General features: G+C 45.0%; 2 protein-coding genes across 8 annotated transcripts in view; one reads left to right on the forward strand and one right to left on the reverse strand.

Moving 5' to 3' along the window:
• LOC123519363 (calcium/calmodulin-dependent protein kinase kinase 1-like) overlaps positions 1-11857 on the reverse strand; it is a 207764-nt gene that overhangs the window by 123953 nt on the left and 71954 nt on the right. The window lies entirely within an intron of this gene.
• On the forward strand, positions 2985-11815 carry LOC123519372 (glutamate receptor ionotropic, kainate 5-like). Of its 2 annotated transcripts, none has more exons than XR_006678996.1 (2): positions 2985-3054; positions 11403-11532. XR_006678996.1 is itself a non-coding variant. In XM_045280647.1 (2 exons), exons 1-2 carry the CDS (start codon positions 7429-7431, stop codon positions 11601-11603), a joined length of 381 nt encoding a protein of 126 aa, XP_045136582.1. In that variant the 5' UTR covers positions 7374-7428; the 3' UTR covers positions 11604-11815. The 2 variants fall into 2 exon arrangements, 1 of the variants encoding a protein (XP_045136582.1); XM_045280647.1 differs by lacking the exon at positions 2985-3054 and adding an exon at positions 7374-7608 and having other exon boundaries at positions 11403-11815.

An 11857-nucleotide genomic window follows, 5' to 3' on the forward strand; every position in this document is an offset into this window, starting at 1 on the left:
TATTATTATTATTATCATTATCACTATTGCAAACTATTATCATTATTATTGTTACGATGTTATTCAAATACAGCTTTAGTACGTTTCAGATTAACATAATACTCTCTCTCTCTCTCTCTCTCTCTCTCTCTCTCTCTCTCTCTCTCTCTCTCTCTCCCTCTCCTCTCCTCTCTCTCCTCTCTCTCTCTCCTCTCTCTCTCTCTCTCTCTCTCTCTCTCTCTCTCTCTCTCTCTCTCTCTCTCTCTCTCTCTCTCTCTCTCTCTCTCTCTCTCTCTCTCTCTCTCTCTCTCTCTCTCTCTCTCTCTCTCTCTCTCTCTCTCTCTCTCTCTCTCTCTCTCTCTCTCTCTCTCTCTCTCTCTCTCTCTCTCTCTCAGGCATCACCATACTGTGCCAGGCCCACCAAGAAACCGCCCAATCTGTTCAGCTTCCTCTCCTGTGTCACTGGACGTGTGGCTGTACATGGCCACCACCTACCTGGGCATCTCCCTCCTCTTGTTTGTGCTGGCTAGGTAAAGGCCATCCTCAATATTTGTCTGTGTGTGTGTGTGTGTGTGTGTGTGTGTGTGTGTGTGTGTGTGTGTGTGTGTGTTGCTTTTTTAACTTTCCTCATCTTCGTAATAATCTCTCTCTCTCTCTCTCTCTCTCTCTCTCTCTCTCTCTCTCTCTCTCTCTCTCTCTCTCTCTCGCTCTCTCGCTCTCTCGCTCTCTCTCTCTCTCTCTCTCTCTCTCTCTCTCTCTCTCTCTCTCTCTCACTCTCTCGCTCTCGCTCTCTCGCTCTCGCTCTCTCGCTCTCTCTCTCTCTCTCTCTCTCTCTCTCTCTCTCTCTCTCTCTCTCTCTCTCTCTCTCTCTCTCTCTCTCTCTCTCTCTCTCTCTCTCTGTGTGTGTGTGTGTGTGTGTGTGTGTGTGTGTGTGTGTGTGTGTGTGTGTGTGTGTGTGTGTGTGTGTGTGTGTGTGTGTGTGTGTGTGTGTGTGTGTGTGTGTGTGTGTGTGTGTGTGTGTGTGTGTGTGTGTGTGTGTGTGTGTGTGTGTGTGTAATAATAATAATAATAATAAACGGTTTATTAATTAGGCAATGTAAAAAAATACACTGAAAATGTACAGGGGGTGGGACATTACCACAATGAACTAAAAATGCTTAACCTAACTATGGATAAACTTAACCTAGAAATTCACTTATTTATTTAAAGCTCGCACAATAGTGGGCACCGCGCTGAGTCGGTACCGATCCGTGCGCGGTGCTCTCAAAGGCGCCACGCGATTATGGTGTCGGGTGGCGCGAGCAGGGGGAGGCACGTCGGGTGGTAGCAGGTGGCGGAGACGTGGATGACGCAGCAGTCCTTCCCAAATTTTTCCAAGGCTTCCTGGTGTCTTGTGGCCAGCCTCGGCAGACTCAGGCAGGTCAGGGCGTCCTCGTAGGACCTGTAGGCAGGCCCAAGGATGACCCTGAACGCCCTCCTCTGAACCCTCTCCAGCTGTTGTCGTTGTGTGAGGTTCAGGAGGAGGACCACGCTGGGGCGGCGTACATGAGCTTAGGGAGTATAAAGATGAGGTACACTCCCCTCAGCTCATCTGCCGGTGCTCCCAGGGACCTGAGTCGGCGCAGTAAATAGATTTTATATGAGGCTGACCTGATGATGTTGGAAACATGCTGCTTCCATGTTAACTGATCATCCACCAAGACACCTAGAAGCTTGGTGCTGCGGACCACCTGGAGGGAGTGAGGGCCCACAGAAAGCTGGGGAGGGGGAACTGCTGCTGTGGAGGTACAAATGTGCATCACCACGGTCTTGGTGTGGTTGATGGTCATTTTGTTGTCCTCCGTCCACGTCTGTAGTTGGTTTGTAGTTGGTGTGTGTGTGTGTGTGTGTGTGTGTGTGTGTGTGTGTGTGTGTGTGTGTGTGTGTGTGTGTGTGTGTGTGTGTGTGTGTGTGTGTGTGTGTGTTAGTTCTAGACTCAAGTTTATAAAGTCACAAAATTCAAACGCTGTTCCTTCTGCGTCCCAACAGGTTCTCTCCTTATGAGTGGTCGAACCCTCATCCATGCGACACCACTCCTGAAAAACTTGACAACGGATTCTCCCTCCTCAACTGCCTCTGGTTTTGTATTGGTTCCTTGATGCAGCAAGGCGGAGATCTGCTGCCGAGGTAACACATCTCTACATGGGTGTTTGTAGACTGCTTGTTGTTCACCGTCATTTTGCCTTGTTAAATACCATCATCATCGTAATAATCTCTCTCTCTCTCTCTCTCTCTCTCTCTCTCTCTCTCTCTCTCTCTCTCTCTCTCTCTCTCTCTCTCTCTCTCTCTCTCTCTCTCTCTCTCTCTCTCTCTGTGTGTGTGTGTGTGTGTGTGTCAATCTGTCTATCTATCTATCTACCTATCTATCTCTGCTTAGGCTGTATCAACACGCATCGTGGCGGGCATCTGGTGGTTCTTCACGCTCATCATGATCTCCTCGTATACCGCTAACCTCGCCGCCTTCCTCACCGTGGAGCGCATGGAGTCCCCATCAGGTCAGCTGAGGTTTAGCCAAGCAAACTAAAATCAAATACGGTTCGCTCTCGGCGGCTCCACCTGGAACTTTTTAGGTAAGAAAGTGCTGCTGGAGAGAGAGAGAGAGAGAGAGAGAGAGAAAGAGATAGAAGAAGAGAAGAAAGAGAGATATTAAGAAGAACCTAAAACAAAATGTCAAATGAGAGTTAAGAGTCAATTGGTACAAAGTCACTTCAGTCTTTCAAAGTACTGAAATGTTGTGCCTCTGACTAATAAATCAATGTAGTCTAGAGTAAGAACACATTGCATTCTTTCGGGCATTGTGGTTCAGCACTTCGAAGCTTCCCGTGTACCAGAGAATGTTCACCTTCATGGAATCCCAAAACCCAACGGTGTATACCAAGTCCAACGAGGAGGGCGTGAGAGAGTGCAGAAGAGTGACAGCCAGTACGCCTACATGATGGAGTCGTCAGCATTGAGTACATCACGGGCGTTACTGTGACTTGACGCAGGTGGGCGGTCCACTCGATTCCAAGAGCTACGGCATCGCCCTTCCGCCAGGTAAGCTTTGAAGGGCAGGCGGACTTGACGAGGAGCGGGCTACACGCGTATAACACTAGTAACAAGTCAGCAGTTAATTCATCTAACAAAGATTGTATTTCATGTGAAAAGCAGAGGGTTTGAGCTACTGCTGATAGTGTCCAGCCAGTGACTGTCAACAACTTTTTTCCAGCGCCAGCTGCTGCCCGAGCATTGGGTCTGTCATTGATTGCTAGTTTTCTCTGTCAATGCTTATGAGTGATGTGGCTTAGAAGGTGTAATCTGTGATGGAAGAGTTGTGGGCATTGATCACATGGGAGGATTTAGGGCGAGGCTGTTCCAGTCTCCTTTCTTCTTTTGTGTTTTCTTCTTCATCTTGATTTCTCCTTCTTCGAACGCCGCAGTACTGTCGTGAACAGATCTCCTCAGGATAGACGATCGCTAGCGGTTTGTTCCACGAGGAGGATCGATGTTGATGACGGTCAAGATGTGCCTTAGCTGGTCTTTGTAGTGTTTATTTGGGGCTCCACGAGGTTTTGTACCATTATCGAGTTCACCATACAGCATTATCTGGGGGCTGGGACGGTTCTATCCTCATGACGTGGCCTGCCCAACAGAGTCGATGGCGGATGATGGTGGATTCGACTTTGGTTACTGAGGCTCGTTCAGGGCCTCAGTGTTCGTGGTATGGCTTTTCCATGGGATTTTAAGTATTTGCCCTTGGAGGAAAGATACCTCCAAGTATTTGCCTCAGTTTGTATTACTGAAAGCGCTCGAGGCTCTTGATGTCGCATTAGTACAGGGTCCAGGTTTCGCAGGTATACAGAAGTGTTGAAAGGACTACTGCCCGGAAGACCATGACTTTAGTACGAATGGACAGTGCATGGTTGTTAAATACTCTGGAGTTGAGGCGACTGAAGGTGGAATGAGCTGCCTTGATCCTGTCTTTAACGTCTTTCTCACATGTGGGATTTGTAGTGAGGATGCTCTAGGTAGGAGAAATGGGCCACTTCTTCTAGGGGTTGGTTGTTTATGATGACGTTGGCATTAGGAAGAACCTGACCCAGTGGATGTTGGATAAGAGCCTTGGTCTTTTTGGTATTAACCTCCACTCCAAAACGCTCAAAGGCAGTGTTGTATGCTGAAGGCCAGCTGCTGTTTGATTTGGCGGCAAACTTGGAGTGAAAAGACTAGAATGAAGTGAGTATCTGTGTGACTCGCGTGGTAATTAAAAAAAAAAGTTTTGCCGTTGAACTTGTAAAAAGACAATATTTTTGGTGTTTCTTTTTGTAGACCTAAGTAATATGAGGTCTAACGGTGATATAGGAGGTCATAATTAATCAACTCATTCTCACCCGTCTCTCGATAGCAAACAATTAGGAATTAATAAAGTACATTCTTCTCAAACATAAAAACCTTTCCGATTTCGATTGCATCATATCAAAAATCAATACTTGTATGGAATAGATTAAATTTGCACTACGATTTGATTTTTACAACATGGCAGTGTTTGTTTGGGACTTCATGTGACTGTGTGTAGGTTTGTGTGTTAGCCGCAATACGTGTGGGATTATGATAACACCCACCGTTACCTTCCTGACACAGGGAATGCACATCGTCATCATCATCAATATCGGTCACTGCATGTCCCCTATCGTCTTACCGTACACAACATTTTATAGGTGATGTATACATTTAATGCACGCCAATTAACAGACAACACGTGGTAGGCTGCTAAATGGCTTTGTGGCGAGCTATTACTATAGTGTTATAGAATAAGCTGTATTTGTTCAATGGTACTCGTGAGAACAGTGTACATTGTGAACACTGCTATGCGTGCCAGGGTCGCCTTACCGCACGCTGATCAACGCGGCCGTACTGAAGCTGCAGGAGGCAGGGGTCCTTCATGGACTGAAGCGCAGATGGTGGAAGGAGAAGAGGCGGGGGAACTTGCCGGGTAACCCATATCACCCCTCCACACACACACACACACACACACACACACACACACACACACACACACGTCACATACATACACACATCACACACACACACACACACACACACACACACACACACACACACACACACACACACACACACACACACACACACACACACACACACACACACATTGTTCTTAATGTACGAAACATCACCGGTAGATTGTGTCTGACGCCTAAGAATGTGTGTCAAAGACTGCCTGGAGCAAAGTTTTCATTTACTAGAAGCTGGTACCGTGATGGCATCTTATGTGACGTCGTTTCCTTACTTGCATGATGAATGACTCGACTGGAGACCTTCCACTTTCCATGACACACACACACACACACACACTCTCTCTCTCTCTCTCTCTCTCTCTCTCTCTCTCTCTCTCTCTCTCTCTCTCTCTCTCTCTCTCTCTCTCTCTCTCTCTCTCTCTCTCTCTCTCTCTCTCTCTCTCTCTCTCTCTCTCTCTCTCTCTCTCTCTCTCTCTCTCTCTCTCTCTCTCTCTCTCTCTCTCTCTCTCTCTCTCTCTCTCTCTCTCTCTCTCTCTCTCTCTCTCTCTCTCTCTCTCTCTCTCTCTCTCTCTCTCTCTCTCTCTCTCTCTCTCTCTCTCTCTCTCTCTCTCTCTCTCTCTCTCTCTCTCTCTCTCTCTCTCTCTCTCTCTCTCTCTCTCTCTCTCTCTCTCTCTCTCTCTCTCTCTCTCTCTCTCTCTCTCTCTCTCTCTCTCTCTCTCTCTCTCTCTCTCTCTCTCTCTCTCTCTCTCTCTCTCTCTCTCTCTCTCTCTCTCTCTCTCTCTCTCTCTCTCTCTCTCTCTCTCTCTCTCTCTCTCTCTCTCTCTCTCTCTCTCTCTCTCTCTCTCTCTCTCTCTCTCTCTCTCTCTCTCTCTCTCTCTCTCTCTCTCTCTCTCTCTCTCTCTCTCTCTCTCTCTCTCTCTCTCTCTCTCTCTCTCTCTCTCTCTCTCTCTCTCTCTCTCTCTCTCTCTCTCTCTCTCTCTCTCTCTCTCTCTCTCTCTCTCTCTCTCTCTCTCTCTCTCTCTCTCTCTCTCTCTCTCTCTCTCTCTCTCTCTCTCTCTCTCTCTCTCTCTCTCTCTCTCTCTCTCTCTCTCTCTCTCTCTCTCTCTCTCTCTCTCTCTCTCTCTCTCTCTCTCTCTCTCTCTCTCTCTCTCTCTCTCTCTCTCTCTCTCTCTCTCTCTCTCTCTCTCTCTCTCTCTCTCTCTCTCTCTCTCTCTCTCTCTCTCTCTCTCTCTCTCTCTCTCTCTCTCTCTCTCTCTCTCTCTCTCTCTCTCTCTCTCTCTCTCTCTCTCTCTCTCTCTCTCTCTCTCTCTCTCTCTCTCTCTCTCTCTCTCTCTCTCTCTCTCTCTCTCCTCTCTCTCTCTCTCTCTCTCTCTCTCTCTCTCTCTCTCTCTCTCTCTCTCTCTCTCTCTCTCTCTCTCTCTCTCTCTCTCTCTCTCTCTCTCTCTCTCTCTCTCTCTCTCTCTCTCTCTCTCTCTCTCTCTCTCTCTCTCTCTCTCTCTCTCTCTCTCTCTCTCTCTCTCTCTCTCTCTCTCTCTCTCTCTCTCTCTCTCTCTCTCTCTCTCTCTCTCTCTCTCTCTCTCTCTCTCTCTCTCTCTCTCTCTCTCTCTCTCTCTCTCTCTCTCTCTCTCTCTCTCTCTCTCTCTCTCTCTCTCTCTCTCTCTCTCTCTCTCTCTCTCTCTCTCTCTCTCTCTCTCTCTCTCTCTCTCTCTCTCTCTCTCTCTCTCTCTCTCTCTCTCTCTCTCTCTCTCTCTCTCTCTCTCTCTCTCTCTCTCTCTCTCTCTCTCTCTCTCTCTCTCTCTCTCTCTCTCTCTCTCTCTCTCTCTCTCTCTCTCTCTCTCTCTCTCATGACTCACATACCATGACCAAATGTTGTTGGAGATTTCAATTAAATGTCACAAGTCTTATTTCTCATGAAACACCCATGAGAGTACCGGTCCTGTTTGATAAATGATAGGAGTGTTGTCTGTCGTGATGATTGGCAATTGAAAGCTTAACATCCTGCTAAGGTTTCGGTAACAACTGCGAAATTTCCAGACTTTCAAGATCTGTGAGTGTCTGCACCTTTTCGTCTTGTGCATGTACAGTGAAGGCCATGGATGGGCTAGTATTGCCTGGGTTTCGTATGTTGCATAACTCGCAGACCAGAAAGGATATGTGCTAATAATGTCATTTAGCAAGTTAACTAACCCCTTCAGTAGTGGGACGCATTTTTACCATGATTTTTAAGTATAATTAAAAGATTTTATTTGCATTAGGAAGGCTTTATAGAGTTCAAAAGATTAATGGCCAGAGTCTTCACTGTTCTAATCCCAACATATGATTTTGAAGCTGTATAAAATCACCCAAATAATAAACAGAATCAATATGAAAACGGGACACAGTATTGAAGGGGTTAATGATAAGGTTTGCTTGTATGTTTGCTTTATTTATTTTCTTCTATGTGATAACTCCTTACACAGGTTCACCTTATACGAACGCTCTCTCGGGAGCCATCCTTAGTCTGCAGGAGAAGGGCAAACTGCAAGCACTCACGACGATGTGGTGGAAGAGGAAAAAGGGAGGGGGGCAGTGTAAAGTAAGCGTGGCTCTTTAGATGCAGTTTTACTCATAGTGTAATTGCCACCATAACAAGTAAATCAACCACTTCAGCGATAAGAATTTTACTCAAGTTTATTTTTTATTCTCCTGTTGTTAACGAGAATAGGCTCATTGCACTTCTATATATCGCTTTAACTACATTTTGTTTTGTTTTGGTCACATACATTACAAAACATATGCATTCAGTATCACCAAACTATCTTGTGAATATCGCAACAACAAAGTAGAGCCTAAACTTGTGTTAACTACCTGAAGGAACACTAAAGCACCTCTCACTGCGTATACAATTAGTGGCACCTATCGCTGTGTGTACAACTGGTGCCATTCACTATCCATTAAACGCCTCCTGATAAACTGATGTTAAACTAGACATACTTATTGCACCCCTTACTTCATGCACAACTCTAGTCCACTTCACTGATCTAATGAGGTATTACACATATACATATTTCAGCTATTTCTCTTCTACTTTTGATGGGTGATGTTTGGTCGCATGCTAACGGCAGTGAACTTATTAGGTTGTTATGTGCGTAAGTAAGGAGATTTATTTTCGTGTGTGTCTTACTCCCTACTGGCACTGCTTCTTGTCTTGTCTCTCGTGACGTGTTAGCCTCTTGTCCTCATCGATAGTTAGGAAGAGTGGAACATGAGACAGCAGACCTGTAAACACTCGGCAGCTCCTAAACACTTTAATGAGCAATCCACTACCAAAGGCGGGTTCACACATGCCAATTTGCGACTGTTTTCTTACGTACGTAAAGTTTCCGACTCGCAATTGGCGCGTAGCGACTGCAGAAAGCATGTTGGTCTTGCTAGTCGATTTGCGACTTTATTTATGTCGTGACCGGAGTAAGCTTTGAAAATGTGGTCTCCAGAGATAGAGAAGGTGATGTTACAGTTGATGTGGGAAAAACAACACATTTGGGACCCCAAAAAAGAATTATACAGTTAAAAAAGCTTGCGCAAATCTTCGTTCGACGAAATAACTGCCACTCTACAAGAACAATTTCTCTCAATGCAGGGTGTTGTTGGAGGTGAAGATTGAAGACCTGTCAGGGTTTAATTTGATCGCAATTTTAGATAATCTAAAGATTAATGATTTTCTTATGAGAAATGTAGGTTAATTTAGAATGTGGTACACACTCCTTTCTTTCCTTTTACTAAGCCAGAAACGTATTCACAGGCATTTTCTTTTCTGTTGACTCTTCCGGTACGCCAAAAGAAGATCAACCACCGCTTCACCATCGTCACTGGAGGAAGACATCTTGGCGGGTAGCTGTTGATTGTTTACATGCAATTCCTGCCAAGGCGTCAACTAGTCGATACTTTGCGCTACGTCTGACACTTTCCGACTAGAAGGGACGACTCGGAAACTCTACGTGCTTAAAAAGAAATGTCGCAAATTGGCACGTGTGAACCCGCCTTAAATCAGAACAGCCTGAGGTAAAGGACCACTGTGCGCATTAAGCTGAACCAATAACATAAAGAATCAGAGCTTACTTCAGACTGCTTTTCTAGTGATAACTGAAACACAATATAGCGTCAGCCACCAAACAACTTCTAATAGCCGTTTCATGAGTCATTCTTGGACTGAGGACTGAACTCGAATCCTGAACGTTGACAGATCTCCTGTTGAGAAGTCGTCTGGACTCGTCAAACTTGAGTCACCAGCCCAAGATGCAAAGGCTGTCGCTAGGAAGGCTGGCAGCCTTGAAAACAATTTTCACTCACGGTATTTGAGACAGGATTAATATTTTTAGAAGTACAGTAGTACTCCAGAAACCATCTAGTCTCTCTCTCTCTCTCTCTCTCTCTCTCTCTCTCTCTCTCTCTCTCTCTCTCTCTCTCTCAACAAAACATTTTCGTTTATTTGAAATTGACGGAAGATCGATATAACGTTGGCCGAAGATTGATCTAGATAAAATAGAGAGAAAGGATGTTGCCACAACACTTCAGTCATATGGCGCCGGAAGCAGAAGCTTAGTGCACGGAGATGATGGGCAGGCGAGTCATCAACGAAGATCGCACCGCTTGGCAGCGTCGACCACGTGTCAACACTACGAGGTGACTCGGCAGGCCAGGGAGGCGAATGTTGGAAGTAGAGAGCAAAGGAGCGGAGAGTATACTGAGTGTGAGAGATCACACTCAGCGAGCCGGAGAGAACTCTCATTACTGAAAAAGTTGTGATTAGGAAAGAGATGGGAAAGAATTGGTTCTTAAGTAGAATGGTAGATGAATTGAATACACTCGGTAATGAAGTTGTTAGTGCTTCATTACCACGAGGGTTTGAAATGAGATTTGACAAATTTATAACTAGGGATGATAGGTGGAAACATATCATACAAGGACTGCTACGTGCAACCCGGGTGGCTTCTTGCAGCTTCCCTTGTTTTGTTTCTAAGTCTTTACGCTGTTATGGAAATAATACCATTGTGTTGAAAACTTTTGTTTTCTCAAAAAATACATTTGATAATCACACATAGGTACCTCTATAATGATAATTTTTATGTCATGAATGTGAGGATGCCACTTTTTTTAAAGAAAATTTTCACTCGCTTTCGGAGAGTGTCTATTTGGCGATGGAAAGTTTGTTTCAGGGAGGATCGCAGCAGATACTGGCTTTTGACCATTACTATGTTTAGCGAGTCAACAGTGCGCGATTCGTGATTCCGTCTGCTGACCAGAACGTTTAGTGCATTCGCTCTATAAGGGCGATGATGAACAGGTATCTCAGAGCGTCTTTCTCAGGGTCACGGTCATGTCATTAACCTTCAACCGATTTACGAGTAGAAATTGTGCACCATACGGAATATAAGTATTGCAGGGATCTGTTGCCAAAGTAAATATAATTTCAGCTGCTTGGTAAGGAAAATTCTTATTATTCATTTTGTAGTCTGCTAAAAGATATACCATATTTACCCGTTCAAACGTGAGAGTTGTGTTGTATTATTAGCGCCACTGGTGAAAAAAATAACGTAAACCAGTTCTGCTTAATCAACTGATGTTTCAGATCATTGATACAATAATGTGCCTCGAGGATATACAAGTGTTAAGAGAGAGACCACCAAATGAAGGTGTATCCGTATAGGTGTATCTGACAAAAAGACAAAATGTGCATGATTGCTTTGCCTTCGTATTGCAGACTTTGCATGACTTTCAAAATGCATGTAAGCACACTAGAGTATAGACATGTAGGATATCTAAGTTGGTGTCTGCCAATTCTCACCATCTGCATGAAGTTTCGTTTATCTCTCTTCTTCATATTTTGTAAGATACACAATCCATATCTAAACGTGAACATTCCTTGCTGCATGCGTTGTACTTGCATACTGTACAGGCATTAAATGTTGTAATTGAGAAATATCTATGAATTCATCGTGGCAATTTGAATTATACTGTTGAAATAACTAACTATAGAGAGAGTAAAGAGAATCACGTATCATATTCATTATTGTTCGTCTGATGATGTCTAGCAGCCTAAAATATCAATCTTTCTCCTCTCCCCCTCCCTCCCTCTCTCTCTCTCTCTCTCTCTCTCTCTCTCTCTCTCTCTCTCTCTCTCTCTCTCCTCCTCCTCCCTCCTCCCTCCTCCTCCCTCTCTCTCTCTCTCTCTCTCTCTCTCTCTCTCTCTCTCTCTCTCTCTCTCTCTCTCTCTCTCTCTCTCTCTCTCTCTCTCTCTCTCTCTCTATGAATACATCAGTTTACCATGAATATCTGGCATCCTTTTCTTTCACTGCGCTTCTCTGTTGGTCGTGGATGCGCTCCTGGTAGAGTGACGAGTCGAAGAGCTCCTCCAAGGCCAATGCACTCGGCCTGAACAACGTGGGCGGCGTGTTCGTGGTGCTGCTGGCCGGCATGGGTCTCGCCTCGGTGGTCGCCGTGTGTGAGTTTGTGTGGAAGTCAAGAAAGCTGGCCACGGAAGAACACGTAAGTGTCTACGTATGGACTCCAGTTCAAATGGAAGATGTGTAGTCTGTTCATCGTCCGTGTGCTGGGATCATGTGGCTGTGCTGTCATGTCTGTTCATTTCCTTTTCGTTGAGTAGAAAAGAGAGAAAAAAAAGTAAAAATAAAAGAAGAAAAGAAAAACTCATTGCTTCGCCCCCATAAACCTAAAACATATAATCTTAATTCAGATTTCAGGATTAACTTTTGCTTCCAAACATTGAGTCATGTGTACGCCTTTCATTTATATCACAAGATATGTATAACAAACATGATATTCAA

The sequence above is a fragment of the Portunus trituberculatus genome, chromosome 45, assembly GCF_017591435.1.
Source record: "Portunus trituberculatus isolate SZX2019 chromosome 45, ASM1759143v1, whole genome shotgun sequence".
In the NCBI taxonomy this organism is placed as follows: Eukaryota; Metazoa; Arthropoda; class Malacostraca; order Decapoda; family Portunidae; genus Portunus; species Portunus trituberculatus.

What these genes read in the sequence shown, in the direction of transcription:
- LOC123519372 (XM_045280647.1), top strand. Translation starts at nt 7,429, where the DNA reads ATGATAAGGTTTGCTTGTATGTTTGCTTTATTTATTTTCTTCTATGTG. An exon ending in AGGGAGGGGGGCAGTGTAAA is followed by an intron (nt 7,609 to 11,402) that starts GTAAGCGTGGCT and finishes CGCTCCTGGTAG; the next exon opens with AGTGACGAGTCGAAGAGCTC.